Source organism: Heptranchias perlo, chromosome 4 (genome assembly GCF_035084215.1).
Source record: "Heptranchias perlo isolate sHepPer1 chromosome 4, sHepPer1.hap1, whole genome shotgun sequence".
Classification (NCBI taxonomy): Eukaryota; Metazoa; Chordata; class Chondrichthyes; order Hexanchiformes; family Hexanchidae; genus Heptranchias; species Heptranchias perlo.
Window position 1 is genome coordinate 57,648,563 of NC_090328.1, and position 24,884 is coordinate 57,673,446.

The 24,884-nt window shown below is 43.8% G+C and overlaps 1 protein-coding gene across 2 annotated transcripts in view; it reads right to left on the minus strand.

Moving 5' to 3' along the window:
* Positions 1 to 612: 612 nt before the first annotated feature.
* Positions 613 to 24,884, minus strand: part of trim36 (tripartite motif containing 36) — a 96,122-nt gene continuing 71,850 nt past the window's right edge. For both annotated transcript variants that reach the window (XM_067982972.1, XM_067982971.1), the window contains exons 9-10: positions 10,565 to 10,862; positions 613 to 1,382 (exon numbers count right to left, since the gene is read on the minus strand). In XM_067982972.1, the coding sequence (XP_067839073.1) occupies positions 1,031 to 1,382; positions 10,565 to 10,862 (650 nt within the window). In that variant the 3' untranslated portion in view covers positions 613 to 1,030. The remainder of the gene's footprint in view (positions 1,383 to 10,564; positions 10,863 to 24,884) is intronic.

Consider the following 24,884-nt stretch of genomic DNA (forward strand, 5'->3'; position numbering starts at 1 on the left):
GTCAGCCTACTAACCATCGTTGTTGTACCTGTGTGAACAATTTTCAGTGCTTCACTGCTTCTGGCTAATATTTGAGGACACTTTATTATTAGAAACACGACAAGCAGACTCCATATTGCAAAATAGCATGCAGGCTCCCTATGTTCCCAGACAGGCTGAGTACAGAACAACCTAAGCAGGCTCATTACAGTATGCAACAGCACCAGACAGAATCCGGACTTTACCAAGTTGGGCAGGGATAGTATGGTGGGTGAAGAGTTCCTCCAGTCTCTGTGTGTCAGTGACGTCTGAATCATAGTAAGAATAGTTCTTCTGATTGGTAATTCTGGCGAAATCATAAATGCATTCTTTTAAAATGCATTCGTAAATGTTGAATAAATTGGTATGAATATTCACAATTGAATCTAATGTATATTACAGCCTTTTGACATAATGAAGGTATTCAAAAAGGAGCTGCTCAAAGGATCGCCAACGAATGAGACTGCAGTTTTCAGAATGAGCATGACCGTATTTTTGATTGGTGACTTTGCAGCTTCTTTTACTCCGATCTGGTAGTGATGCAATGTGGGATTCTCAAACCCAAAACAGTCAAAAACAACACAACACATACCAGCTGGTTTATGTTTTTACTTTGAAAACTTTAAATAAGCCAAATGCAATCGGTTGCTGCTACATATCTTAACAAAATAATTAACACGTTTCAGCTGTATTCTTACTTCCTTTGAAAAGGTGCATTTCCATCAAGTTTTAAACAATCCCATTTGAACCAAAATCAAAGTGAAGCAGAGGTGAAGGAGGATAAAAGGAAGGTTTCGGAGAGCAGTAACTGTCCACTACCACTTTCTATCATCTAATCAGTGGCTGTGTATTGCACAAAACTGCACCGAGAACCATCCACAGGTGGAACCATATACAGAGGTTCTTCAAGAAATGCATGCCATAAAGTGCTATGAATAGGGGAACCAAACTGGTGGTTTTTTTGCTGTTTTTAAATATATGGAAAAAAGCATCCCAACAATCAAGAAAGAAACTAGATTTTGTAGATGAAATCTTTCATTGTAATTAATTCATCCAGATGTACTGCCCCACCTCCCATTAGCCCAAAGGCAGGATACATCGTTCCAGAACATTCCACCCGTCTTTCGTACAGACATTGCATATTATCTGCATTGTAGAAACTCACTTTCCCTTTGTCATAGTCCAGGCAAACACCAATCCGATTGGGCACAGGCAGAGAGCGGTTGCAAGATTCAGTGGATGAACTAGAAGGGCCTTTTGGAATGAAGAACTTCCTCATCCCTATGGTAACAAAGGTAAACGGTTGGGAGTGTTCCAAAGCAATATCTTCACTCCCACTGTCGTGACCACTGTCTTGGTCATACCTGTGAAAAACAAGAGTTTATTTTAGAGAAGAGGAGGGACAGAAAGGAAAAAATGCAAATCCATCAATGAAATTAATGGCTGCGTTTTCTGACAAAACTTATTGGTTTTCAGTTCAGGATAAATAGGTTGACTGGAGACAAAATAGCTCTAGCAAACCTGAGACTCATTTTTAGATTACACTGCTTTCATTTTTGAGCAGTTGCTCTAGGCAGAGATTAATTTGATGGCTTTGTATGTATTTACTTAACTACAGTAGTTTGTTTTAGCCATAACGTATTCATGTTCTCCGTGCTAGAAGAATCAAAGAGAATGAAGGACGGAACCACAGTTTCAACTAAACAACTCCTCTCTATTACCTGCTATACTACACCCATAAGTATGTTATGTCTATTCAACTATGGCTGTCCATTTTAAATCTTTCTTTAAACCACAGGTATTTTTATTACAGGAGTTGCAGGGAGAAGTCCAGAATATTGTCAGTTCAAACATTTGGCCATACTAATTGCACATTAAAGACAACAGGAATAATATCAAACTGCTGCAGGAATCGTTTAAATAAAACAAACCTGTAATTGAAGGGTGGGGGAATCTGGCTGAATTCCATCCAAATATGATAACATCAGGACTATCTGTCTAGGTGTTTGCTTTGAAAATGTTGCTGCTGTTCGGGCTAGTAACAGAGGTGGTAGTGTATCTTACTCAGGTTAATAACAGTAAAGCAGGTACAGAGGGCTCGATTTTCAAATGGCTGCGGGTCGGCAGCAGGGGGGAGGGGTCAATGGGGGCGCAGCAAACCCGGATAATAAAATCTTACCGTTCCCCACGTGATCGCGAGTTAATTGGTGACCCTTAACGTGGATTCTAGGTTTGCCGTCCGAAAGCTGCACAGTGGGCGGACTGAGCACCCACATGACAGGCTGTCAGCTGGAGCGTCTACCTTGAAAGGGCCATTGTTCCAATGGCTTTTGCTGGAGCAAAGACCAAAATGACACAGTGGAGCAGCACAGGGACAAGGCTGCTCCAAGATTTAATGATGCCTCACTTCCGGTGCTACTGGCCAGGGTGAGGAGGAGCAGGGAACTGTTTTACCCGGCCAGTGGGAGAAAGTGCCCAGCTTCTGCCAGCAAGAAGGCCTGGCTCGAGGTGGCAGAGGAGGTCACCAGCAGGAGCAATATCTCCCGCACCTGGATCCAGTGCAGGAAGCTTTTCAATGACCTAACTAGGTCAGCAAAAGTGAGTACACTTATTGATTCTCCTGCATTCCAACTTCCACATCAAAGCACCCCCCACCACCACCACCATCATTCTGCACTGCCAAGACTACTCCATCACATCACTCCTCACACTCACTTAAGGCTCATCCTCAACTTACTTGCACTTCCTGAGCACTTCCTCACTTCCCCATTTGTGACCCCACCACTACCACTCACCCCAATTCTCATCCAATGTGATGTCTCTGTCTGATACTCACACTCTGATGCACCTCTTTCATGGTCAGCCTCACCCAAAGCAATGCACTTATTGGCTGACCACGTCACCATCACTCACTCACAAGTCTGTACTTTCTCCCCTTCTAGGAGGAGACCTCAGAATGCATGTGAGAGAGTGAGGACTGGAGGGGGGCCACAACAAATAGTGGTCCTCACAGAGGTGGAGGAGGAGGCCCTGCAGATCAGCCGCACCCTCGAGTGCCTGTCCGTCGGGGACACCGAGACTGGCACCCCACAAACATCTGGTGACACAACTTTAGCATTCATCACACACAACATGAATTGATGTTAACATGGCTTGACATGTTGAACACATCAGTATGCTCATCGCAACATGACACATCTGTGATGATGCTTAATATTGGTTTCTGTTCTCTTACAGGCCATTGAATGACCGCAGTGACAGCAGAGGGCGATTCCTCAGAGGAGCTCCAGGCCTCTGAGGGTGCACCGTCACATCTTAGCGAGCCATCTATCAGCACAGATACTCTCACTTCGGTGGGTCCTAGTCCTCAGTTAGTTGGGTTGGCACCTGGTGAGTCACCACATGTGAGCACGAGCAGACAGTGGTGGCAGGGCAGCTGTGGAGAGTCCACGTTGGTGGAAGCACTCCTGTCCAGGCTCTGCTCAGCTGGACACAGAAGCTGAATCCCGGGGGCCATCCTTTAAAAGGAGAATGATCGAGGGACAGGAGCACATTTGCGAGGTACTGGAACAGGTGCCACACACACTCTCCACAATAGTGCTGAGGATAGAGAAGTCCAACTCCTGCATGAGTGGAATGGTGGCACAGGTACGGGAGGGAATCTCTGAGATACTGTCACAGGAACTGCGCAACTCTCTGAGACAATGTTGCAGGTAAGCGCAGGAATGTATGCGATGGAGACAAGGCTAACTTCTGCTGAGCTTCAAGCATGGCTCACAAATGAGCCCATTCATGCCCTGACAATGGCCGTTCGGACTCACGGTGAACAACATTCTGCCACCTTAAACAGGCTGACAGATACTTTAGAAGTGGCCTTCCAAGGCATCACACATGTCCTCCAAACTGCTGTCCAGCAGGGTGGTAGGAGCGATGTGGGCCTGGCCCAGGAGAGGGATGATGACGAAAGGGGACATGGAAGTGGGGACGCCACACAAGGTGCAGGTGGAGCAGTCTTTGGAGGGGCCCTCACGGGCACCGAAACCCAGAATGCGTAGGCCGAAAGCATCTAATCAGTCAGGGCATGAATATTAACAACTTGCCACTATCTCTGCTGGAGCCACAGGAGATGCACCACGTAGAAGTGGTAGGAAGAGAAAGGCTAAGGATGTGCACAGGGGTGTCTGACAGACTGTCATGTTTTTCAGAGTATCAGAGATATTGGGGCCAATTTTCAACTGCTGCCCGTCCATTTCTTGCCGGAAAATCCAGCGGCTGGCAGAGGAAAATCTGGGGGATCCTTGACAAGCCCCTGGATGCCCCTGGCCCGCCTGCAGCAATTTTCAGGTGGGACTGTAAATGGGCCCGCACCATGCCCTGTTTCGGGAGGGACAATGGAAGCACTGAAGGGTTAAGCACGCAGGATTTAAAGCTAGATTGCTCTTAAAATAAAACCAGCATGCAGTAATTTGAAAACATAGATCAAAAAATAACCAGGGGAAAGAGAGCCTTAAATTTCTCAGGGAGTAACATAAATATAATTCTAACTGAAATTTAGACACGGTGGTGGAGGTGGGGGGGGGTGTCAGGGGATGGAATAATGGGAGAGGGTGGCAAGAGAAATGATACTACAGCAGCCAGTATAGAAAGGAAGTGGTACAGATAGTGAGTGGCAAATCCCTAACCCCTAGGACCCCTCTCCAGTGCAGGACAAAGTTTAATGACCACACGCGGTCAGTGAAGGTAAGTGTTACAGCTACAAGCTGCCGTTAATGTATACTTTGTACATTTCAGATAGTAGACTTATATTTACCCTAACAGTGCATTCATAATTCTAACATTACCTCCTTACACTTGTTATCCCCTTCAAGCCTCAACAGTTTTGGACCATGTTTTTGATTGTTTCTTTTTTCATCCAACTCTATATTTCACTGGGTCAAATTCTAGGTCAGCATTAGTAAAGGCTACAGTACTAATAATTGACAAGATGTGATGTATTTTACTTTAATGTTCCATCTGTGCAGCAATTCGAAAAGACAATGGCCATTGAATTCAGTATAATAGTGTGGGTGATGGCAATTGTCACGTTCATTTTAGTAGTGATCTGGACCATAAGTTGTTGACATTTTGAACTATTTCTACAGAATGGCTTGATACAGGTGGAAAGTATTTCCATGTGTCAGACTACTGTGCTGTGCAATGTTAATCAAAACACTTAAAAAAAACCTCACTTAATAACCTTTCATTGATTGTTACACCGGAACTTGTCAAAAATTGAAAGTCTGATGATGCACTAGGATTCCATACTATCAAGGAGCCCCTGTCGTATAGCCATTTTTAAAAATGTTAAGTTCTAATTAGGAGGATGAATGCTAACGTCATTTACACAATTGGCTGGCTGCAGCTTTGAACAGTCCAGCATAATTCATAAAACATTTGGTGCTGCATTGCAGCCTGTGTGCCATGGGTGTTCTTGTAAAACCAATGCACTCAGGACACCAACGGCTCTGCCCCACATCAAACCAAGTCAACAACACCACATGTTCCACAAGACAAGGGGGTAGATTTTGAACTTTTGCGATAGTGTAAAGCAGCTAAAACTCAAGAGCGATGTCAAACGGGCTGCCGATTTGCTATCACCCATCTTACACTATCGCACAAAGTCAAGATCTACCGCAAGGTTAGTAGTCAGGTAAGTAATTATTTCCCAACAGAAAGATCATCTCACCCCTGCTCCTCCCCCTAAAACAAATATATATCTTTGGATTAAGTGGGCTGAAACATATAATGAAACACTCATGGAGTTTGATTTGTGTAAACTACCTTTTGATTCTTCACAAATCAAATACAAAATTTATCCATACACTACAGGGCTAAATTGGGCTGTTTAGTGCCCGTTTTGTAGGTGCTACACGGACACCTAAGTCCCGAAAATGATGCACATGCACACTTTTGCGTGATGTGCACAGGACGCCATCTTGGTAAAGGTGGCACGCACACCTAATGAACGCTGGAAGCATATAAAGTAGGGAGATAATGATGTTAATCAGTGTGCAACGCTGATTTGAAGCAGCCAGCGGCATTTTCAAACTCCCCACTCCAGCCAACACACTGTCCTAACCTCGCACAGCTGAACAGGACATAAAGGGCATGAAGGAACCCCACCAGCACTATTTAAAGGGAGGATGCAGGAGTTACAGGTTAGTTGCTAGATTAGTTATTCTGGCTGCTGGGACAATTGTGAGTGTTTGTGGAAGTTTCCTATACTTGGAGAAAGTTGCAATATTCTATAGAGAGTGGTCTGGCTGGTCTTGCAGTACTGTTAGTGGCATTTAAAATAGTGCGCTGAACAAAGTTGCTTCCAGACATGGGTGACCTGCTCGGGCTCCCTCTGGGAATTGAACATGACTGGGAGAATGAAGAGAGGCCACACAGAGCAGGACAAGCTGCTAGAAGAGGAGGAGGAGGAGGGGGAGCAGGGCAGTCAGCAGGAGGCCATATCCAATGAGGGCCTTTAGGGACCAATTCTTTTACCTCAACTTCAGCAACAACCAGCGTATCCAACGGCTGCGGTTCACAAAAGAGGTCGTGAATGAGATTTGTCAACTGCTGCAGCCACAACTGCCGCCTTGGAGCAGGACAAGAACAGCATTGCCTGTGGCTGTCAAGGTAACCGTGGCACTTAATTTTTACAGCTCTGGCTCCTTTCAGGCTGCTGCTGGAGATATAAGCAACATCTTGCAGTTTGTAATGCACTGCTGGATAAGGGAGGTCACTGAGGCTTTGTACACACTCAGAAACAGATTCATCATGTTCCCTCTTGACAGGGACAAACAGCATGAGCAAGCACAAGGGTTTGCTCGAATTGCAGGCTTCCCCATGGTGCAGGGTGACATTGACTGCACGCGTATGGCCATACGTGCTCCACATCTGAACTTGTCCATATTCATGAAATGAAAGGGATTCCACTCCCTCAGCACAGTGCATCATGCAGGTCAATGCCCGCTATCCTGGCAACAGTCATGATTCCTTATTCTGCGGCAGTTCAGTGTGCCACCTATATTTCAACCAGCACGGCAAGTCAAAGGCAGGCTACTGGGTGACAAGGGTTATCCCCTCATGAGGTGGCACATGACTCCGGTCTAGAACGGTCGCACACGTGCACAGCAAGCGTACAATGAGAGCCATGCTGCCGAAGGTACGGGTTTCCCGGACGTCCCTACGATTTTGACTTAAGGACTATGATTTTTTCTTTTTTGCTGGTTTCCCGCCCGACAGGCCAGCCTGATTGACAGGCTGCCTCTCAATTGGACAAGAGAAGAGCCAGGAAGAGGATGTAATCAGATTAGTGCTAGATTTGGGGGGGGGCGTCGGGGTTCACCGGGGGGGGGGGGGGTCGGGGGTCACTGCGGGATCAGTCTTCAGAGGGGGTTCAATCATTGGGGAGGGTCGGAGGTCATCACAGGGTCGGAGATTGTAGAGGAGGTCGGCGATCCTGGGGGTTCGGAGATCGTAGGTGCGGGGTCGGAGATTGTGGGGTTGGGGTTGGAGATTGTGGGGATGGGGTCGGAGATCAAGGGGGGAGGGTCAGAGATCGAGGGGGGGAGGGTTGGAGATCGAGGGGGGAGGGTTGGAGATCGCGATGGGGAGGGTCGGAGATCGTAGTGGGGGGGGTCGGAGATTGTGGTGGGGAGGGTCGCAGATCGTGGTGGGAGGGGTCGCAGATCGTGGTGGGAGGGGTCGGAGATCGTGGTGGGAGGGGTCGGAGATCGTGGTGGGAGGGGTTGGAGATTGTGGTGGGAGGGTTCGGAAATCGTGGTTGGGGGGCACTGTAGGTAGGCTTGTTGGTCCCGGGGGAAGCACTCCTGCTCCTCCGGACCCAAAAGCTGTTTTTATAAAGGCACTTACTTGCAGTTTTGGGCCTTCTTGCTTCCTCCCACGTGGTGTGAAAGAGAAAGCCCGGGAATCCTGGACCCCAGAGACTAAAATCAAAAAAGCTTTGAAAATGGAGGCCTGCAGCCTCCTTAAAAGCTTTTAATGCACGACCCTCGTCCCGCCCTCGTGAAAACCAGAAATGGGCGGGATGGAGGGGGGTTGGCGGCGGGTTTTAGATTTTTTTGATTGTGTCCCCAACCCACCCATTTTTCCAGGCTAAAATCATGCCCATGGGTTGTCCACGGGGGGTGGTGCAATGAAATTAATCTTCAGTGAGAACGCGGAATGGGCAATAGTGAATTGGCAGCCCATTTTACACTGCCCCAGATTTTCTTTTCCACTGAAGTCAACAGTAAAGAAAATCAGGCGGGATGTAAAATGGGCTGCAGATTCACTATCGCTCGTCCATGCTTTCACTGAAGACTAATTTCACTCCCAGGGAGTCAAGGTCAAGTAGGTTCTACGCTTTTCATTGAACTTTATGATATTCAATAACTTTTCCTGTAATATTATTTAAAGAAAAAGAAAAAATGAAACCTTTCCAATCAGCACAAAATGGTTTAATTTTCACTTGGTGCACTTACTGTATATTAAAGAGGTCATTTTTATTATTCCTTTTGTTAGTGCAATTGCAGGATTTATTCATAATAAAATCGTGGCGTTCAGTTGCATTAGAATGCCTCATAACTACCACAAATGAATCAGAAAAAAACTGCAAAAATTATACTGAATGAACCACTGAACCCCATAATAGGCACAGAAGCAGTCTTATTAATGCCTGCGTTAAAGTAACAGAGGAATATCACACAAATTAAATTCATCCATTAATATCACCAACGGCAATTTCCAAGCTTTTGAATAAACATAAGATGAATGATTTTATAAGCAACACTCCTGTGAACTTGGCCAATGGGAGCATATATCAGAAATTCAGATGTGTAGCGCGCAGGAATTTTCAGCTGGAATTATTTTTTATTTTTCTGATATCTGTTTGACAAAAGCAATATTTTCACCCTGTGACAAATAGGGGAATTTGTGCGCTTATTTCAGACGGTTTTCAATATAGTTAGAAAACTTCCTCTTTGCCAAAACTGAACCTGGGGGAAAACTGACTGGGTTTCTGGGCTGGAGCTCCAGTAATCTTTGAACCCAAGCTAATCAAATCACTGGTTCTCTGAAGGATAATGAATAATCTATTAGAACTCCAGTTCATGCCAATCAGACAGTTATGGTAACAATTATTGGCAGATATGAACAACAGACTATTTGAAATGTTAATGTGTACAGATTGACGGACAATGGAATGGACAAATTTAATTTTTCTGATTGCTGAACCATTAAGGGGAATGTTCGAAGGATGATGGTGATATATGGGTGTTAACATCCCACCTCCAAGGTATGAGACCTTAGATTCCCAGTTCATTTGTTGACTCCATAATACTATATGGCATACAGCATTAGAGCATTAAATAATTCCCATGGCATAAGTCACAGAGCAGATTGTTCCCACTTTTAGTTTTGGATGGAAATCTGAACCCATGGGTGTACTAAAAATTTCTATTATCCATGCATCACATCACTTGATTAATGTCGATGAAAGGAGTGTGTCTTTTTCTAACTGTGGAAGAAATATGTTCTAAAATAGGTATTTTGACCCCCTGTGGGCTGATTCTGTATTTATTGTGTTCAAGTACATTACTCTCAGTATCCTGCTGCTTCTGTCTATTATTCAATTTGCAAATAAATCTGACTAGTTTTAGTCTGTAAATGTGAAAAAGGCCCCAACATTTTGAAAATGTTTGTATTTTGTGGATTCGGAATGAGAAGGAGTGCTCCTCCTGGCTCCACAAAATAACTCTGGGCCGCTATTGGCCTGCCCTCGCCCCCTCCCAATCATCTCTTCCCCCCCCCGCCCCGCCCTCCCACTGCCCTTATCACTGGACCTCGGTACAGCGCGAAATTGTAAAATGAATTCAGTAGTTTCACCCTGTTCCCAATGAGCATGGGTCATCACCAAAATTAATGCTAATTTGGCATTAAATTGGCAATTTCACTCAGAGAGGCCACAAAGATGGATGGTGCAAGGAATCCAATGGCCAGATTGTTTCAGGTTACAGCTGAGGCACATTGTAGGGGCAGAGTAGAGGAACTTTAATCTGTTTCTAACCCGTGCTATACCTGACCTGTGAGTGCTTGATGTTGACACTGGGTTCCCAAAATGGGAAATGTTTTATTTTCCAGTTACAAATCCCTCACCTTCATGATCACAAAAACTGAAAAAAGGAATTATTTCACAAACTTCATCAGCAACATTTACTGAATAAAAATCATCAAGAATTTCCATGGGGTTCTACAGATCCCCCACTGTAACTTTGGTGTAACCCCCAGAGAAACGGCGTAAATGGCCATGCTTTGCCATTTGCTCCGTTTCTCCAGGGGTTCCACCAAAGTCACGGCGAGAGATCGGGAGAACGCCCATGGAAATTCCAGGTGTGTATGCTCAACCCCTCATATACACAACCCTTGCCAGAAAAGCAAGGGTTGAACATATGCATGTAAATGGATGTAAAAGCAATGTCATGCACATAGATTGACTAGGTAACATGTTACAAACCTGGGACTGTTGATATCCCGTGGACTGTGAAACCACTCCTGCAGCTTTGCGTCGGATACCACGCCTACTTTAACCAGGTATGAGGAGGGCTCCACCTTGAAGGCCCAGTAGTATTTCCCTTTTGTTATTCCTGTGTCCCCAGTGATGAAGTCCAGAGACACATAACTTCCGACCACAATCCGCTCTGCACCTAGTAACAGAGGAAGCCCAGCCACACTCTCCACGGAGTCTCTCTGTTTGCTTAAGATCAGGTGATCACTGTTGTAGCCGCACTTCTCGTCAAACAAAAACCTAAAAACTATATTAAAAAAGAGAGAAGGTTGCAATCATAAGTTCACTTCTTATTTTTATTACTAAGGTTAATAAAACTGACAGTTTTGGCTTGTTTACTGGTCCTCTGCAACAAGGTTTCATCACCGGAATATTTAGCACATACTCTGCCTTGAGCATGTCAATACTAGACTGTTGTCAACAAGAAACAATGGTGCCTCTCTAATGTGACTATTTAGTGTGTTTCAGTGCAAAAACAACCCAGTTTCATTCATTTTAAAGGGTTTAATATCTATGTTTCTGCTTCTCCTGCCCTCTGCTATATTCATCGGTTTATTTGGCTGTTAAGTTAAAATTAAAGGCACTGTATCTGAATGCACAAAGCATTCATAATAAGATAGATGAATTAATGGCACAAATAGAGATAAATGGGTTTGATCTAGTACATAAGAACATAAGAAATAGGAGCAGGAGTAGGCCAATCGGCCCCTCGAGCCTGCTCCGCCATTCAATAAGATCATGGCTGATCTGATCCTAACCTCAAACTTAAATTCATGTCCAATTTCCTGCCCGCTCCCTGTAACCCCTAATTCCCTTTACTTCTAGGAAACTGTCTATTTCTGTTTTAAATTTATTTAATGATGTAGCTTCCACAGCTTCCTGGAGCAGCAAATTCCACAGACCTACTACCCTCTGAGTGAAGAAGTTTCTCCTCCTCTCAGTTTTGAAAGAGCAGACCCTTATTCTAAGATTATGCCCCCTAGTTCTAATTTCACCCATCCTTGGGAACATCCTCACCGCATCCACCCGAAAATAGTAGCCATCACTGAGATGTGGTTGCAGGGTGACCAAAATTGGTAACTAAATATTCCAGGGTATTAGACTTTTAGAAAAGACATACAAAATGGAAAAGCGGGGGGGGGGGGGGAGGGGGGGTGGTAACCCTGATAATAATGGATGAGATAAAGACAGTAGCGAGAAAGGATCTTAGCTCAGAAAATCAGGAGGTAGAAGCAGTATGGGTGGAGCTAAGAAATAACAAGGGGCAGAAAACACTGGTGGGAGCAGTTTATTGGCCCCCTAACAGTGGTTATAGTGTTGGACAGAGTATGAATCAGGAAATTAGAGGAGCTTGTAACAAAGGTAATGCAATAATCGTGGGGGACTTTAATCTTCATATAGACTGGGCAATCCAAATTGGCAAAAGTAGTTTAGAGGATGAGTTCATGGAATGCATTCGAGACAGTTTTCTAGAACAATATGTTGAGGAACAAACTAGGGAACAGGCTATTTTAGATCTAGTATTGTACAATGAGACAGGGTTAATTAGTAATCTTATAGTTAAGGATCCTCTGGGGAAGAGTGATCATAATATGATAGAATTTCATATTGAGTTTGAGAGTGATGTAGTTAAGTTCGAAACTAGGGTCTTAAATTTAAACAAAGCCAATTACGTAGGTATGAGGGGTGAGTTGGCTAAGGTAGATTGGGAAATTAGATTAAAAGATATGACAGTAGATATGCAATAGTGAACATTTAAAGAAATAATTTATAATTCTCAACAGATATACATTCCCTTAAAGAATAAAAACTCCACAGGAAAAATGATCCAAGCGTGGCTAACCAGAGAAGTTAAAGATAGTATTAGATTAAAAGAAGAGGCTTACAATGTTGCCAAAAAGAGTAGTAAGCCTGAGGATTGAGAAGGTTTTAAAAATCAGCAAAGGACGACCTAGAAATTGATAATGAGGGAGAAAATTGAATATGAGAGTAAACTAGCAAGAAATATAAAAACAGATTGTAAGAGTTTCTAAGAGTATGTAAAAAGGAAGAGATTAGCGAAAGTAAATGTGGGTCCCTTAGAGACTGCGACAGGAAAAATTATAATGGGGAATAAGGAAATGCCGAAGATGTTAAACAAATATTTTGCATCTGTCTTCACAGTAGAAGACACAAAAAACATACGGAAATAGTGGGGAATCAAGGGTCTAATGAGTGTGAGGAACTTAAAGTAATTAAGGTTAGTAAAGAAAAAGTACTGGAGAAATTAATGGGACTAAAAGCCACCAAATCCCCTGGACCTGATGGCTTACATGCTAGGGTTTTAAAAGAGGTGGCTGCAGAGATAGTGGATGCATTGGTTTTGATCTTCCAGAATTCCCTACATTCTAGAACGGTCCCCATGGATTAGAAGGTAGCAAATGTAACCCCGCTATTCAAAAAAGGAAGGAGAGAGAAAACAGGGAACTATAGACCGATTAGCCTGATATCAGTAGTAGGGTAAATGCTAGAATCTATTATTAAGGATCTAGTAACAGGGCACTTAGAAAATCATAATATGATTAGAAAGAGTCAACACAGTTTTATGAAAGGGAAATCATGTTTGACAAATCTATTAAGAGTTTTTTGAGGGTGTAACTAGCATGGTAGATAAGGGGGAAACAGTGAGTGCAGTATATTTGGATTTGCAAAAGGCATTTGATAAGGTGCCACACAAGAGGTTGTTACACAATATTAGGGCTCATGGGATTGGCAGTAATATATTAGCGTGGATTGAGGATTGGTTAACGGACAGAAAACAGAGAGTAGGAATAAACAGATCATTTTTGGGTTGGCAGGTTGTAACTAGTGGGGTGCTGCAAGGATCAGTGCTTGGGCCTCAGCCATTTACAATCTATAATCAATGACTTAGATGAGGGGATCGAGTGTAATGTATCCAAGTTTGCTGATGATACAAAGATAGGTGGGAAAATAGGCTGTGAAGAGGATGCAAAGAGGCTGCAAAGGGACATAGACAGGTTAAGTAAGTGGGCGAGAAGGTGGCAAATGGAGTATAACTTGGGGAAATGTGAAATTATCCACTTTGGTTGGAAGAATAGAAAAGCAGAATATTTTTTAAAAGGTAAGAGATGAAGAAATGTTGGTATTCAGAGGGATTTGGGTTCCTTGTACATGAATCACAGAAATTTAACATGCAGGTACAGCAAACAATTAGAAAGAAAAATGGTATGTTAGCCTTTATTGCAAGGGAGTTAAGAGTAAGGAGGTCTTGTTGCAATTATATAGGGCTCTAGTGAGATCACACCTGGAGTACTGTGTACAGTTTTGGTCTCCTTACCTAAGGAAGGATATACTTGCCTTAGAGGGGGTGCAACGAAGGTTCACTAGATTGATTCCTGGGATGTCAGGGTTGTCCTATGAGGAGAGATTGAGTAAAATGGGCCTATATTCTCTGGAATTTAGAAGACTGAGAGGTGATCTCATTGAAACATATAAGATCCTTAGAAGGCTTGACTGGGTAGATGCTGAGAGGATGTTTCCCCTGGCTAGAGAGTCTAGAACTAGAGATCATAGACTCAAGATAAGGGGCCGGCCATTTAGGACCAAGATGAGGAAAAATTTCTTCACTCAGAGAGTTGTGAATCTTTGGAATTCTCTACCCCAGAGGACTGTGGATGCTGAGTCGTTGAGTATATTCAAGACTGAGATCAATGGATATTTGGACACTAAGGGAATCAAGGGATATGGGGAAAGGGGAAAGTGGAATTGAGGTTGAAGATCAGCCATGTTCTTATTGAATGGCGGAGCAGGGCTCGAAGGGCCATGTGGCCTACTCCTGCTCCTATTTCTTATATTCTTATGAGATGGGGTATAGCAGATACACAAAATGGAGAGTCTCCCAATCATCACCGTGTCTTTCCGTACTTTCTCTCCCAAAAAAGTGGTAAGTATAAACATGTTAATTGTGTGTTATTAAATAGGTTCAGTGAAACAAAGACAGAAAAGGGCGAAGGATCAAAAGGATAGTTAAAGGGAAACCACAAAGAGGTTTGTCCATCAGTGAACCTCTCAAATCTGCTTGTCTCCAGGTTTCTCTTTTCCTGTAGCATCCTGAGGTGGATCATCAGTTCACACCTATGATTCTTTGATCTCAGTGAAGCCCTTAGAGGAACTGCCAAGGGACAAGGAAGGAAGGGAATGATCATAGTTCAGGAGCAGGTGAGAAGCTCATCTTAAAAGTGTTTGCACCACCCACTCTGTATGGAAGTGTTGCTTATTCAACTGAGTGAAGAGTGTAATGCAGGTTAGTTGTTCCAAGCAGGAATGTGAAATACTCTATAACCACAGAATCTATCCTGTGTAACAGTGTACAAACGATGGCTTGCAAAGTTGTAACAAATGGATGTAATATTTAAATTGTTCTGATGTCATCTTCTAACAGTAACAACATGTATTTTATGTATAAGATCTGACAATTCTGAAAGCATCTTACTTGTAAAATAATGTACACTCAATATGGTACATTTAAACCCGATATAAATGTGCAAACACAGAAAACATTTTTTAATGAAGAAAACAAGAGCCCTGAATTTCCTTGGACTTTCTGCCAGTGCACTGCCAAATTTCGAGGGAAGTGCGATGGAAATTCCCTACACCAGATATAATGTACAAACATGCGCATGTTTAGTAGCAGAATTGAGATATGCTCACACAGACTTGAAATTAATAATAATTTCTTTGTGACCAATGAATTCAAGAAATATTCCTGGTTGTCCTCACACACGACACTAGTGGGCATACAGCCTCCTTCTCCTGATTGTCTAATTTCCAGACCAGATCTGGGTTTAACTTCTAGAATCCCACCACCTGAGGGCCCTGTTGAATTAAATCTGCCCCAACAGAAACTTTTGGAAGATAAGGTGGGGGTGGAGGAACAAGAGTGGATCCCCGTAGCCTCGTTTAAACTCTAATTTCCTCAGCAGGAGTGTGCTTAATCACATTGCTTTCTGCTTCACATGTTGTTTCCCTAACAGGCTTATTATGGTTCTCCTCTTGTGCTTCATAACCTCTTCAGTGCTCAAGGAATTAATACTTCATGACATTTGTCAATTCTTGCTTATTTCAAGGGACTCTCACTGTTTCGTGGAAAAGGAAAGTCTAGCCTATTTCTGTGTAAAAAAACAAATAACCCCAGCTTCATTCGTTTCAAAGGATTTGTTGTTATGTCACTGGTTTTCTTAAAATAACCACATTTCATTGTTTGCAATAATCTGACTTTGGCAATATTGAATCATTCATTTCTGAATTTTTAAAAGTACACTTGAGGTTTTCAAAACTCATATTGACCTTTTTGTATATTAGGTGATTCAACCAGGTGGAGCCAGAGATACTGTAACAAGGACAAATGCTACACAAGTTCAACCCTGATGGTTGCTGGGAGCACAGAAAGGCTTCGAGAAATGTCATCGGGATATTAATGGGCAGGTCACAGATATCTCACTGGCCGATGCGTGCTCCAGCAGTCCTGGATCAACAAGTGATGACTAGATATGTATATGAATTTCAGCACATAAGGGACAGAGATTCAGGTGATAACATTGTACAGGGGAGAGATCCACAAGTGGGAAAATGGGTGTGTAAAGTTTTGTCACTAGTATTCCTTGTGGACTTGAATCTCTGCCCCAGACTGGATGCTACTGTACTCCATGCCCTTCAATGGTTCCAATAAAACTTAATACAGATGCTCTCGTATAGCGATCATTCAATTTAAACTCTCAAAAGTAGTCTTTTTAATAATGATACATACAACTGTGCCATACGCATATCCACTGTGAGAGTATGCAAAGGTTGTACCGACAAATGTTTCAAAAAATACTTTTAACAATATTTTTGCCTTACCACTGCACTACCTGTAGAAAGAGAAGCAAGGGAGCTTGGGCAAGCCAGTCTGGTTAGATCATTGCTTTTTTACCAATCACTTTTGCATCCCTAATGTATAAATAGATTTGTTTTACTAGAAAAAGGGCAAAGCTGAAATGAAATGGGCCAGATTTTGCTGTAGCAGGGCATCTAATGGTGTCTGCTGTTAGTTAGACTTGCTTCTGCACCCTTCAGCTCAAAACATTTTTGCCCACAAAGTTGCTGAAAGTGCGAGCTGATAACGTCGCAGTGAGAGAAACAGGGCATCTGGGATCTGAGCGAGCAGGGCAAGCATCAGGGTATCTCCTTAACCAATCAGATTGAAGGATTGTGAAATTAACAGCGCAAGGACTGAGAAGGAAGTGTAAATTAGAGTGGGTGAATTCAAAGTCAAATCAGGTACAGAAAGAGAAATAAAGAGAGGGAAAGAAAGATTGGATTAAGCGGGAGAAAAAAGAGGCAGAAATTAAAAGTAAAAGAAACTTTTAAAAATCTCCAACAATTAAAACCTGAAGGAATGAGACTCCACACTTGTAATAGTTAATGTTCAATGCCAAAGAGGTTGACTAGCAGTAATCAACACCTATCACATTGTTAAAAGGGTATTTAGACTGAAATGTACAAGTTCAGTTCGTATGTACCATGCAAATACAGCAACTTCGTGACATTCAATGCATTTCAATGGTGAGGCCGACAGCGAGATGGCGTTTCCGCGAAGCTAATGGAGGACCGGCCCAACTCGGACAGCAACTTTTGGATATTGAGTTTAACCACGCATCTGCCCCTGGCCTGAAGTTTCTATAGCATTTACGCATAAATAACGGAGAGCACCATTAACATCACAATTATTTTGACAGGAAAATCTGGGCCAATATTTTCCGAAACGTAAACTTGTCCGTTCTCTCCACGGATGCTAACTGACCGGCTGTATGTTTCTAGCATTTGCTGTTTTTGTTTCAGAATTACAGTATCCACAATATTTTGCTTTTTACCCAAATGTAACATATTGGGTACAGGTCATCACATTGTATTCTTGCAAGCAAATTAAAAGACCAAATACCTTGTCATGAAGATTGCACCTGTTATGGGGTTAAAAGTGTACTCCACTGAACGATCCAGATATGTTTGGACAAAGATGCCTAGAAAACCTAGAACATTCATCTGCCACTATACAGAGGGCACTTGCCTCTATTCTTTAAATGACCTGGTCACTGGTACTTGAGAGGGAATAATGGGGCTTAAAGGGACCACCTATTAGGCCGCAACCAACAAGGTACATTTTAAAAAAAATATTTACTTGAATGTGCAGCCGGGAGGAGCGGGTGTGCTACTCATCCCATGACTGCCACCACTACCTCCTGACCCGATCTTCCATCCCCCCACACCCCCTGCCAATCGCTGCCACTACCTCCTGACCCAATCTCCTCCCACCCCCATTCCCCAACCACCGCTGATCGCCACTGCTATCTCCTGACCTGGTCTCCCCCCTGCCACTTCCCAGTCACCTCCCTGTCCCAGTCTCTCCACCATACCCAGTCGCCCTCCCTTTCCTCACTTACTTGAAGGTTGCGGCCAGATCGTCAATTGCGCCTTGCCTGCGAGCTGTCCATTACTCTCAGCAGCTCGTCCATGTGATGTAAATGAGGCCTGAGGCCTAATATCGTTGGCTGTGTCTTGGGTTTCACCACTCAGACGCAGCCAACAATTCCACTGCACACCCAAAGATGGGCACATCCAAATTTCTAGGCCAGAGTCTTGTCACCTTCAGGCCATTTCTTATCCATTTTACAACATTTTATTCTCAACCATTTCTTGTTGAGCTGAGGGACATGGGGGAAGGTATCTACCCTTTCAAAATCACAGCCCAAACAGTGCAATTAAATATGATGGTCATTATCCTGTCAGTTCATGGTATCATAATATATTATAGTGCAGAAGGAGGCCATTTGGCCCATTGTGCCAGTGCCAGTGCCAGCTCTTAGAAAGAGCTATCCAATTAGTCCCACTTCCCTGCTTTTTCCCCATAGCCCTGTAAATTTTTCCATTCAAGTATTTATCCAATTCCCTTTTGAAAGCTATTATTGAATCTGCTTCTACAGCCCTTTCAGACAGTGCATTCCAGATCATAACAACTCGCTGCATAAAAAAGATGTTTCCTCATGTCACCTCTGGTTCTTTTGCCAATCACCTTAAATCTGTGTCCTCTGGTTACTGACCCTTCTGCCAGTGGAAACAGTTTCTCCTTATTTACTCTATCAAAACCATTCATGATTTTGAACACCTCTATCAAATCTCCTCTTAACTTTCTCTGCTCTGAGGAGAACAATCCCAGCTTCTCCACATAACTGAAGTCCCTTATCCCTGAAACCATTCTAGTAAATCTCTTCTGCACCCTCCCTAAGGCCTTGACATGCTTCCTAAAATGTGATGCCAAGAATTGAACACAATACTGCAGCTGAGGCCTAACCAGTGTTTTGTAAAAGTTTAACATAGCTTCCTTGCTTTTGTACTCTACGCCTCTATTAATAAAGCCCAGGATCCCTTATGCTTTTTTAACAGTCTTCTCAACTTGTCCTGCCACCTATAAACATTTGTGTACATACACCCCTCTGTTCCTGTACCCCCATTAAAATTGTACCATTTAGTTTATATTGCCACTCCTCATTCTTCCTACCAAAATACATCACTTTGCACTTCTCTGCATTAAATTTCATCTGCCATGTGTCTGCCCATTTCACCAGTCTGTCTATATCCTCCTGAAATCTATTACTATCCTCCACATTGTTTATTGCATTCCCGAGTTTTGTGGCAACTGCAAACTTTGAAATTATACCCTGTATCCCCAAGTCCAGGTCAATAATATATATTAAAGAGAGCTGTGGTCCTGATACTGACCCCTGAGGAACACCACTGGATACTTCCCTCCAGTCTGAAAAACAACCGTTCACCACTACTCTCTGCTTTCTGTCATTTAGCCAATTTTGTATCCACGCTGCCACTGTCCCTTTAATCCCATGGGCTTTAATTTTGCTTACAAGTCTGTTATGTGGTACTTTATCAAATGCCTTTTGAAAATCCATATTCACAACATCAACCACACTACCCTCATCAACCCTCTCCGTTACTTCATCAAAGAACTCAATCAAGTTAGTCAAACATGATTTTCCTTTAACAAATCCGTGTTGACTTTCATTTATTAGCCCATACTTTTCCAAGTGCCAATTAATTTTGTCCCAGATTATTATCTCTAAAAGTTTCCCCACCACCATTATTAGGCTGACTCGCCTGTAATTGCCAGGTTTATCCCGCTCCCCTTTTTTGAACAGGGGTGTAACATTTGCAATCCTCCAGTCCTCTGGCACTGCGCCCATATCTAAGGAGGATTGGAAAATTGTGGCCAGACCCTTATTTCCCTCAGTAATCTATGATGCATTCCATTTGGACCAGGTGGCCTTTTTGCTTTGAGAACTGCCAACCTTTTAAGTACCTCCTCTTTATCTACTTTTATCCTATCCAATATTGCTCCTATCTCTTCCTTTACTGCTACAATGGCAGCATCCTCTTCTCTAGTGAAGACTGATGCGATGTATTCACTTAGTATCTCAACCATACCCTCTGCCTCCACAAAATTTCCTTTTTTGTCCCTAATCGGCCACACCCTTCCTTTGACTACCCTTTTACTATTTATATATTTTTAAAAGACTTTTGGGTTCCCTTTTATATTAGCCGCTAATGTTTTTTTTTATTCATTCATGGGATGTGGGCGTCGCTGGCGAGGCCGGCATTTATTGCCCATCCCTAATTGCCCTCGAGAAGGTGGTGGTGAGCCGCTTTCTTGAACCGCTGCAGTCCGTGTGGTGACGGTTCTCCCACAGTGCTGTAAGGTAGGGAGTTCCAGGATTTTGACCCAGCGACGATGAAGGAACGGCGATATATTTCCAAGTTGGGATGTGTTCTCATAGTCTTTCTTTGCCTCTCTTATTCCCTTTTTTAGATCTCCTCTGTACTTTCTGTGTTCAGCCTGGTTCTCTACTGTATTATGAACCTTGCAATTGTCATAAGCCTCCTTTTTCTGTTTCATTTTAATCGCTATATCTTTAGTCATCCAGGGAGCTCTAGCTTAGTTTATTCTTCCTTTCCCCCTAATGGGAATGTGTTTACTCTGTACCCGAACCAGCTCCTCCATGAAGGCCTCCCATTGTTCAAATACTGTTTGGCTTAACAATTTTTGATTCCAATCCACCAGGGCAAGATCATTTTTAATCTCACTGAAATTAGCCCTCCTCCAGTTAAGTATTTTTATGCTTGATTGTTCTTTGTCCTTTTCCATAGCTATTCTAAATCTGATGATATTATGATCACTGTTCCCCAAATGCTCCCCCACTGAAACATGCTCCACTTGTCCCACTTCATTCCCAAGAACTAGATCCAACACTGCTTCCTTCCTCATTAGGCTGGAAACACACTGATCAAGAAAGTTCTCTTGTACACACGTTAGGAATTCCTCCCCTCTTTGCCCTTCACACTATTACTATCCCAGTATATATTGGGATAAATGAAGTCCCCCATTATCACCATTCTATAGTTCTTGCATCTCTCTGTAATTTACCTGCAAATTTGCTCCTCTATCTCCTTCCCACTATTTGGTGGCCTATAGTATACACCCAGTAGCATAATAGTTCCTCTACTGTTCCTTAATTCTAACCAAATAGATTCTGTCATTGACCCCTCAACTACATCATCCCTTTCCAGTGCTATAATAGTTTCTTTGATCAATACTGCCACTCACCACCCCCCACTTCTTTCCTTCCCTATTTTTCCTTGTAGCCAGAGATGTTAAGTACCTAATCCTCCCCTTCTGTGAGCCAGGTCTCAGTTATTGCCACTATATCATAGTCACAAGTGACGACTTGTGCCTGCAGCTCACCAACCTTATTTACCTCACTACATGCATTTATGGACATGCACTCCAATCTCATCTTAGACTGCCTCACATTTGTCCCCTGTCTGATCCCTCCTATTTCTGAACTACTCTTTACCCTAGTGCTGCTTGTCCCTCCCAGTCCTCTGTGCACTTTGTTTCTCCTCCCTACCAATTCATTCTGGTGGCCATCCTCTTGCCAAATTAGTTTAAACCCTCCCCCACAGCACTAGTGAACCTCCCTGCGAGGACATTGGTCCCAGCTCTGTTGAGGTTCAATCCTTCCATCTTGAACAGATCCCTCCTGCCCCAGAACTGGTCCCAATGCCCCAGGAATCTGAACCCCTCCCTCCTGCACCATTGCTGCAGCCACCTGTCTTATCCTACTATTTCTGTGCTCACCAGCACGTGGCATTGGGAGTAATCCAGAGATTACTACCTTTGAGGTCCTGCTTTTTAACTTCCTCCCTAGCTCCTGAAACTCAGCCTTTTTCCTTTCTACATCTTTGGTTCCCACATGGACCATGACTTCTAGCTGTTCCCCTTCCCCCTTCAAAATGTTCTGCACCATCTTAGTGATGTCCTTTATCCAGGCACCAGGGAGGCAACACTCCATGCGGGACTCACGTCGATGGTTGCAGAAATGCCTGTCTATCCCCCTGACTATTGAATCCCCTATAACAACTGCATTGCTACACTTTCTTGTACACCTCTGTGCAGTTGAATCTCCCATGGTGCCGTGGATTTGCTCCTGATTGCACTCCCCTGAGGTGTCTATACCCTCACTGGTATTCAACAGTGAATCGACCGGTTTGTGAGTGCCACACTCCCAGGAGATTCCTACACTGCCTGCCTGTTCCTCCTATTCTGTCTGGTGGTTACCTACTCCCGCTCCACCTGAACTCTCAGTAGCTGCGGGGTGACCACCTCCTGAAACGTGCTAGCCACAAAACTCTCAGCTTCCCGTATGCACTGTAGTGACGCCAACCGCCCCTCAAGCTCAGAAACTCTGAGCTCGAGCTCAAGCAGTTGGCGGTACTTCCTGCACATGTGGTTTTCCAGGACACATGAAGTGTTCTAGAATTCCCATGTGGCACAGGATATGCAGGCAATCGGCCCCAGCTGCCCTGCCATGTTAGATAACAGTTATTTAAACTGTTTGTTTAGCTTTAAAGCTATTAATTGTTTAGCTAACATTAAAAGCAGTGGTTCAAGAAGGCGACTCACCACCAACTTCTCAAGGGCAATTAGGAATGGGCAATAAATGCTAGCCTTGCCAGCGACGCCCACATCCCATGAACGAATAATTAAAAAAAACACTGAAAGTCTAACCACTAAAAAAAACATTAACTACTACTGAAAACATTAACCAATAAACTAAATACTTACACTTACTTAACACTAACCACCAGAAACACTAATCAATAAACTAGATACTTATCTATAACTTACCACCGCCGCTCCTGCTTGTCTTGTGATGTCACTTTTTGATTTTCTGTCTGTTTCAGACTCACCGCTCATGCTGTTTTACGGTCTCTCTCAGGTCCTGATCTCGTGCTGTTTTATGGTCTCTCTCAGGTCCTGATCTCGTGCTGTTTTATGGTCTCTCTCAGGTCCTGATCTCGTGCTGTTTTATGGTCTCTCTCAGGTCCTGATCTCGTGCTGTTTTATGGTCTCTCTCAGGTCCTGATCTCGTGCTGTTTTATGGTCTCTCTCAGGTCCTGATCTCGTGCTGTTTTATGGTCTCTCTCAGGTCCTGATCTCGTGCTGTTTTATGGTCTCTCTCAGGTCCTGATCTCGTGCTGTTTTATGGTCTCTCTCAGGTCCTGATCTCGTGCTGTTTTATGATCTCCCTCAGGTCCTGATCACGTGCTGTTTTACGGTCTCTCTCAGGTCCTGATCTCGTGCTGTTTTATGGTCTCTCTCAGGTCCTGATCTCGTGCTGTTTTATGGTTTCTCTCAGGTCCTGATCTCGTGCTGTTTTATGATCTTTCTCAGGTCCTGCTCTCGGATGTTTTATGGTCTCTCTCAGGTCCTGCTCTGGTGCTGTTTTATGGTCTTTCTCAGGTCCTGCTCTCGGATGTTTTATGGTCTCTCTCAGGTCCTGATCTCGTGCTGTTTTATGGTCTCTCTCAGGTCCTGATCTCGTGCTGTTTTATGGTCTCTCTCAGGTCCTGATCTCGTGCTGTTTTACGGTCTCTCTCAGGTCCTGCTCTCGTGCTGTTTTATGATCTCTCTCAGGTCCTGCTCTCGCGCTGTTTAATGATCTCTCTCAGGTCCTGATCTCGTGCTGTTTTATGATCTCTCTCAGGTCCTGATCTCGTGCTGTTTTATGGTCTCTCTCAGGTCCTGATCTCATGCTGTTTTATGATCTTTCTCAGGTCCTGATCTCGTGCTGTTTTATGATCTCTCTCAGGTCCAGCTCTCGTGCTGTTTTATGGTCTCTCTCAGGTCCTGCTCTTGCACTGTTTTATGGTCTCTCTCAGGTCCTGCTCTTGTGCTGTTTTATGATCTTTCTCAGGTCCTGCTCTCGTGCTGTTTTATGATCTCTCTCAGGTCCTGATCTCGTGCTGTTTTATGGTCTCTCTCAGGTCCTGATCTCGTGCTGTTTTATGCTCTCTCTCAGGTCCTGATCTCGTGCTGTTTTATGGTCTCTCTCAGGTCCTGATCTCGTGCTGTTTTATGGTCTCTCTCAGGTCCTGATCTCGTGCTGTTTTATGGTCTCTCTCAGGTCCTGATCTCGTGCTGTTTTATGGTCTCTCTCAGGTCCTGATCTCATGCTGTTTTATAGTCTCTCTCAGGTCCTGCTTTCATGCCACCTTTTGGTCTCTCTTATGTCAGCATTGCACTCACCGATGCCAGAGTTTGCAGGGTCATTTATTTACATGGGTCCGGTGGGCACAACCGCCACTTTGGAGGCATCTGCAGAACCCGATTACTGCTGGAAACTCAGTTGCCGCCTGCTTTGGGGGTAGTAGGAAGAGTTGCCCAGGCTGCCCTCCTGTGACCCTAGCCAATGGTTCTGTTGGTTCCCTGAGCAAGGGGGCATATCTGCAGTAACTCTTTTAAAAAATAGAATTAAATCTTCAGGGATCCAGGCCACTTGCTTGTCCTGGACCCCATTGGTGGGGTGCACATACACCCTTGTGGAGCCCGTTATGCCTCCACTCACTTGGTGTACCAGTCACCACTCTGGGTTTCACTGGAGCTTGAGGAGTAGTGACGCTCGGCATAGGGAGTACCTGTCCCTAGCCTCATCTCCTCACCATTATTTGCCCAGTAAAGGCCAGTCAGAAGTTCCACCTGATTACTAGGCATTGAGTTTAGAAGAAAGAGAGGAGATCTTATTGAAACATACAAGATTCTGATGGGACTCGATATGGTAGATGCTGAGAGGATGTTACCCCTCATGGGGGAATCTAAAACTAG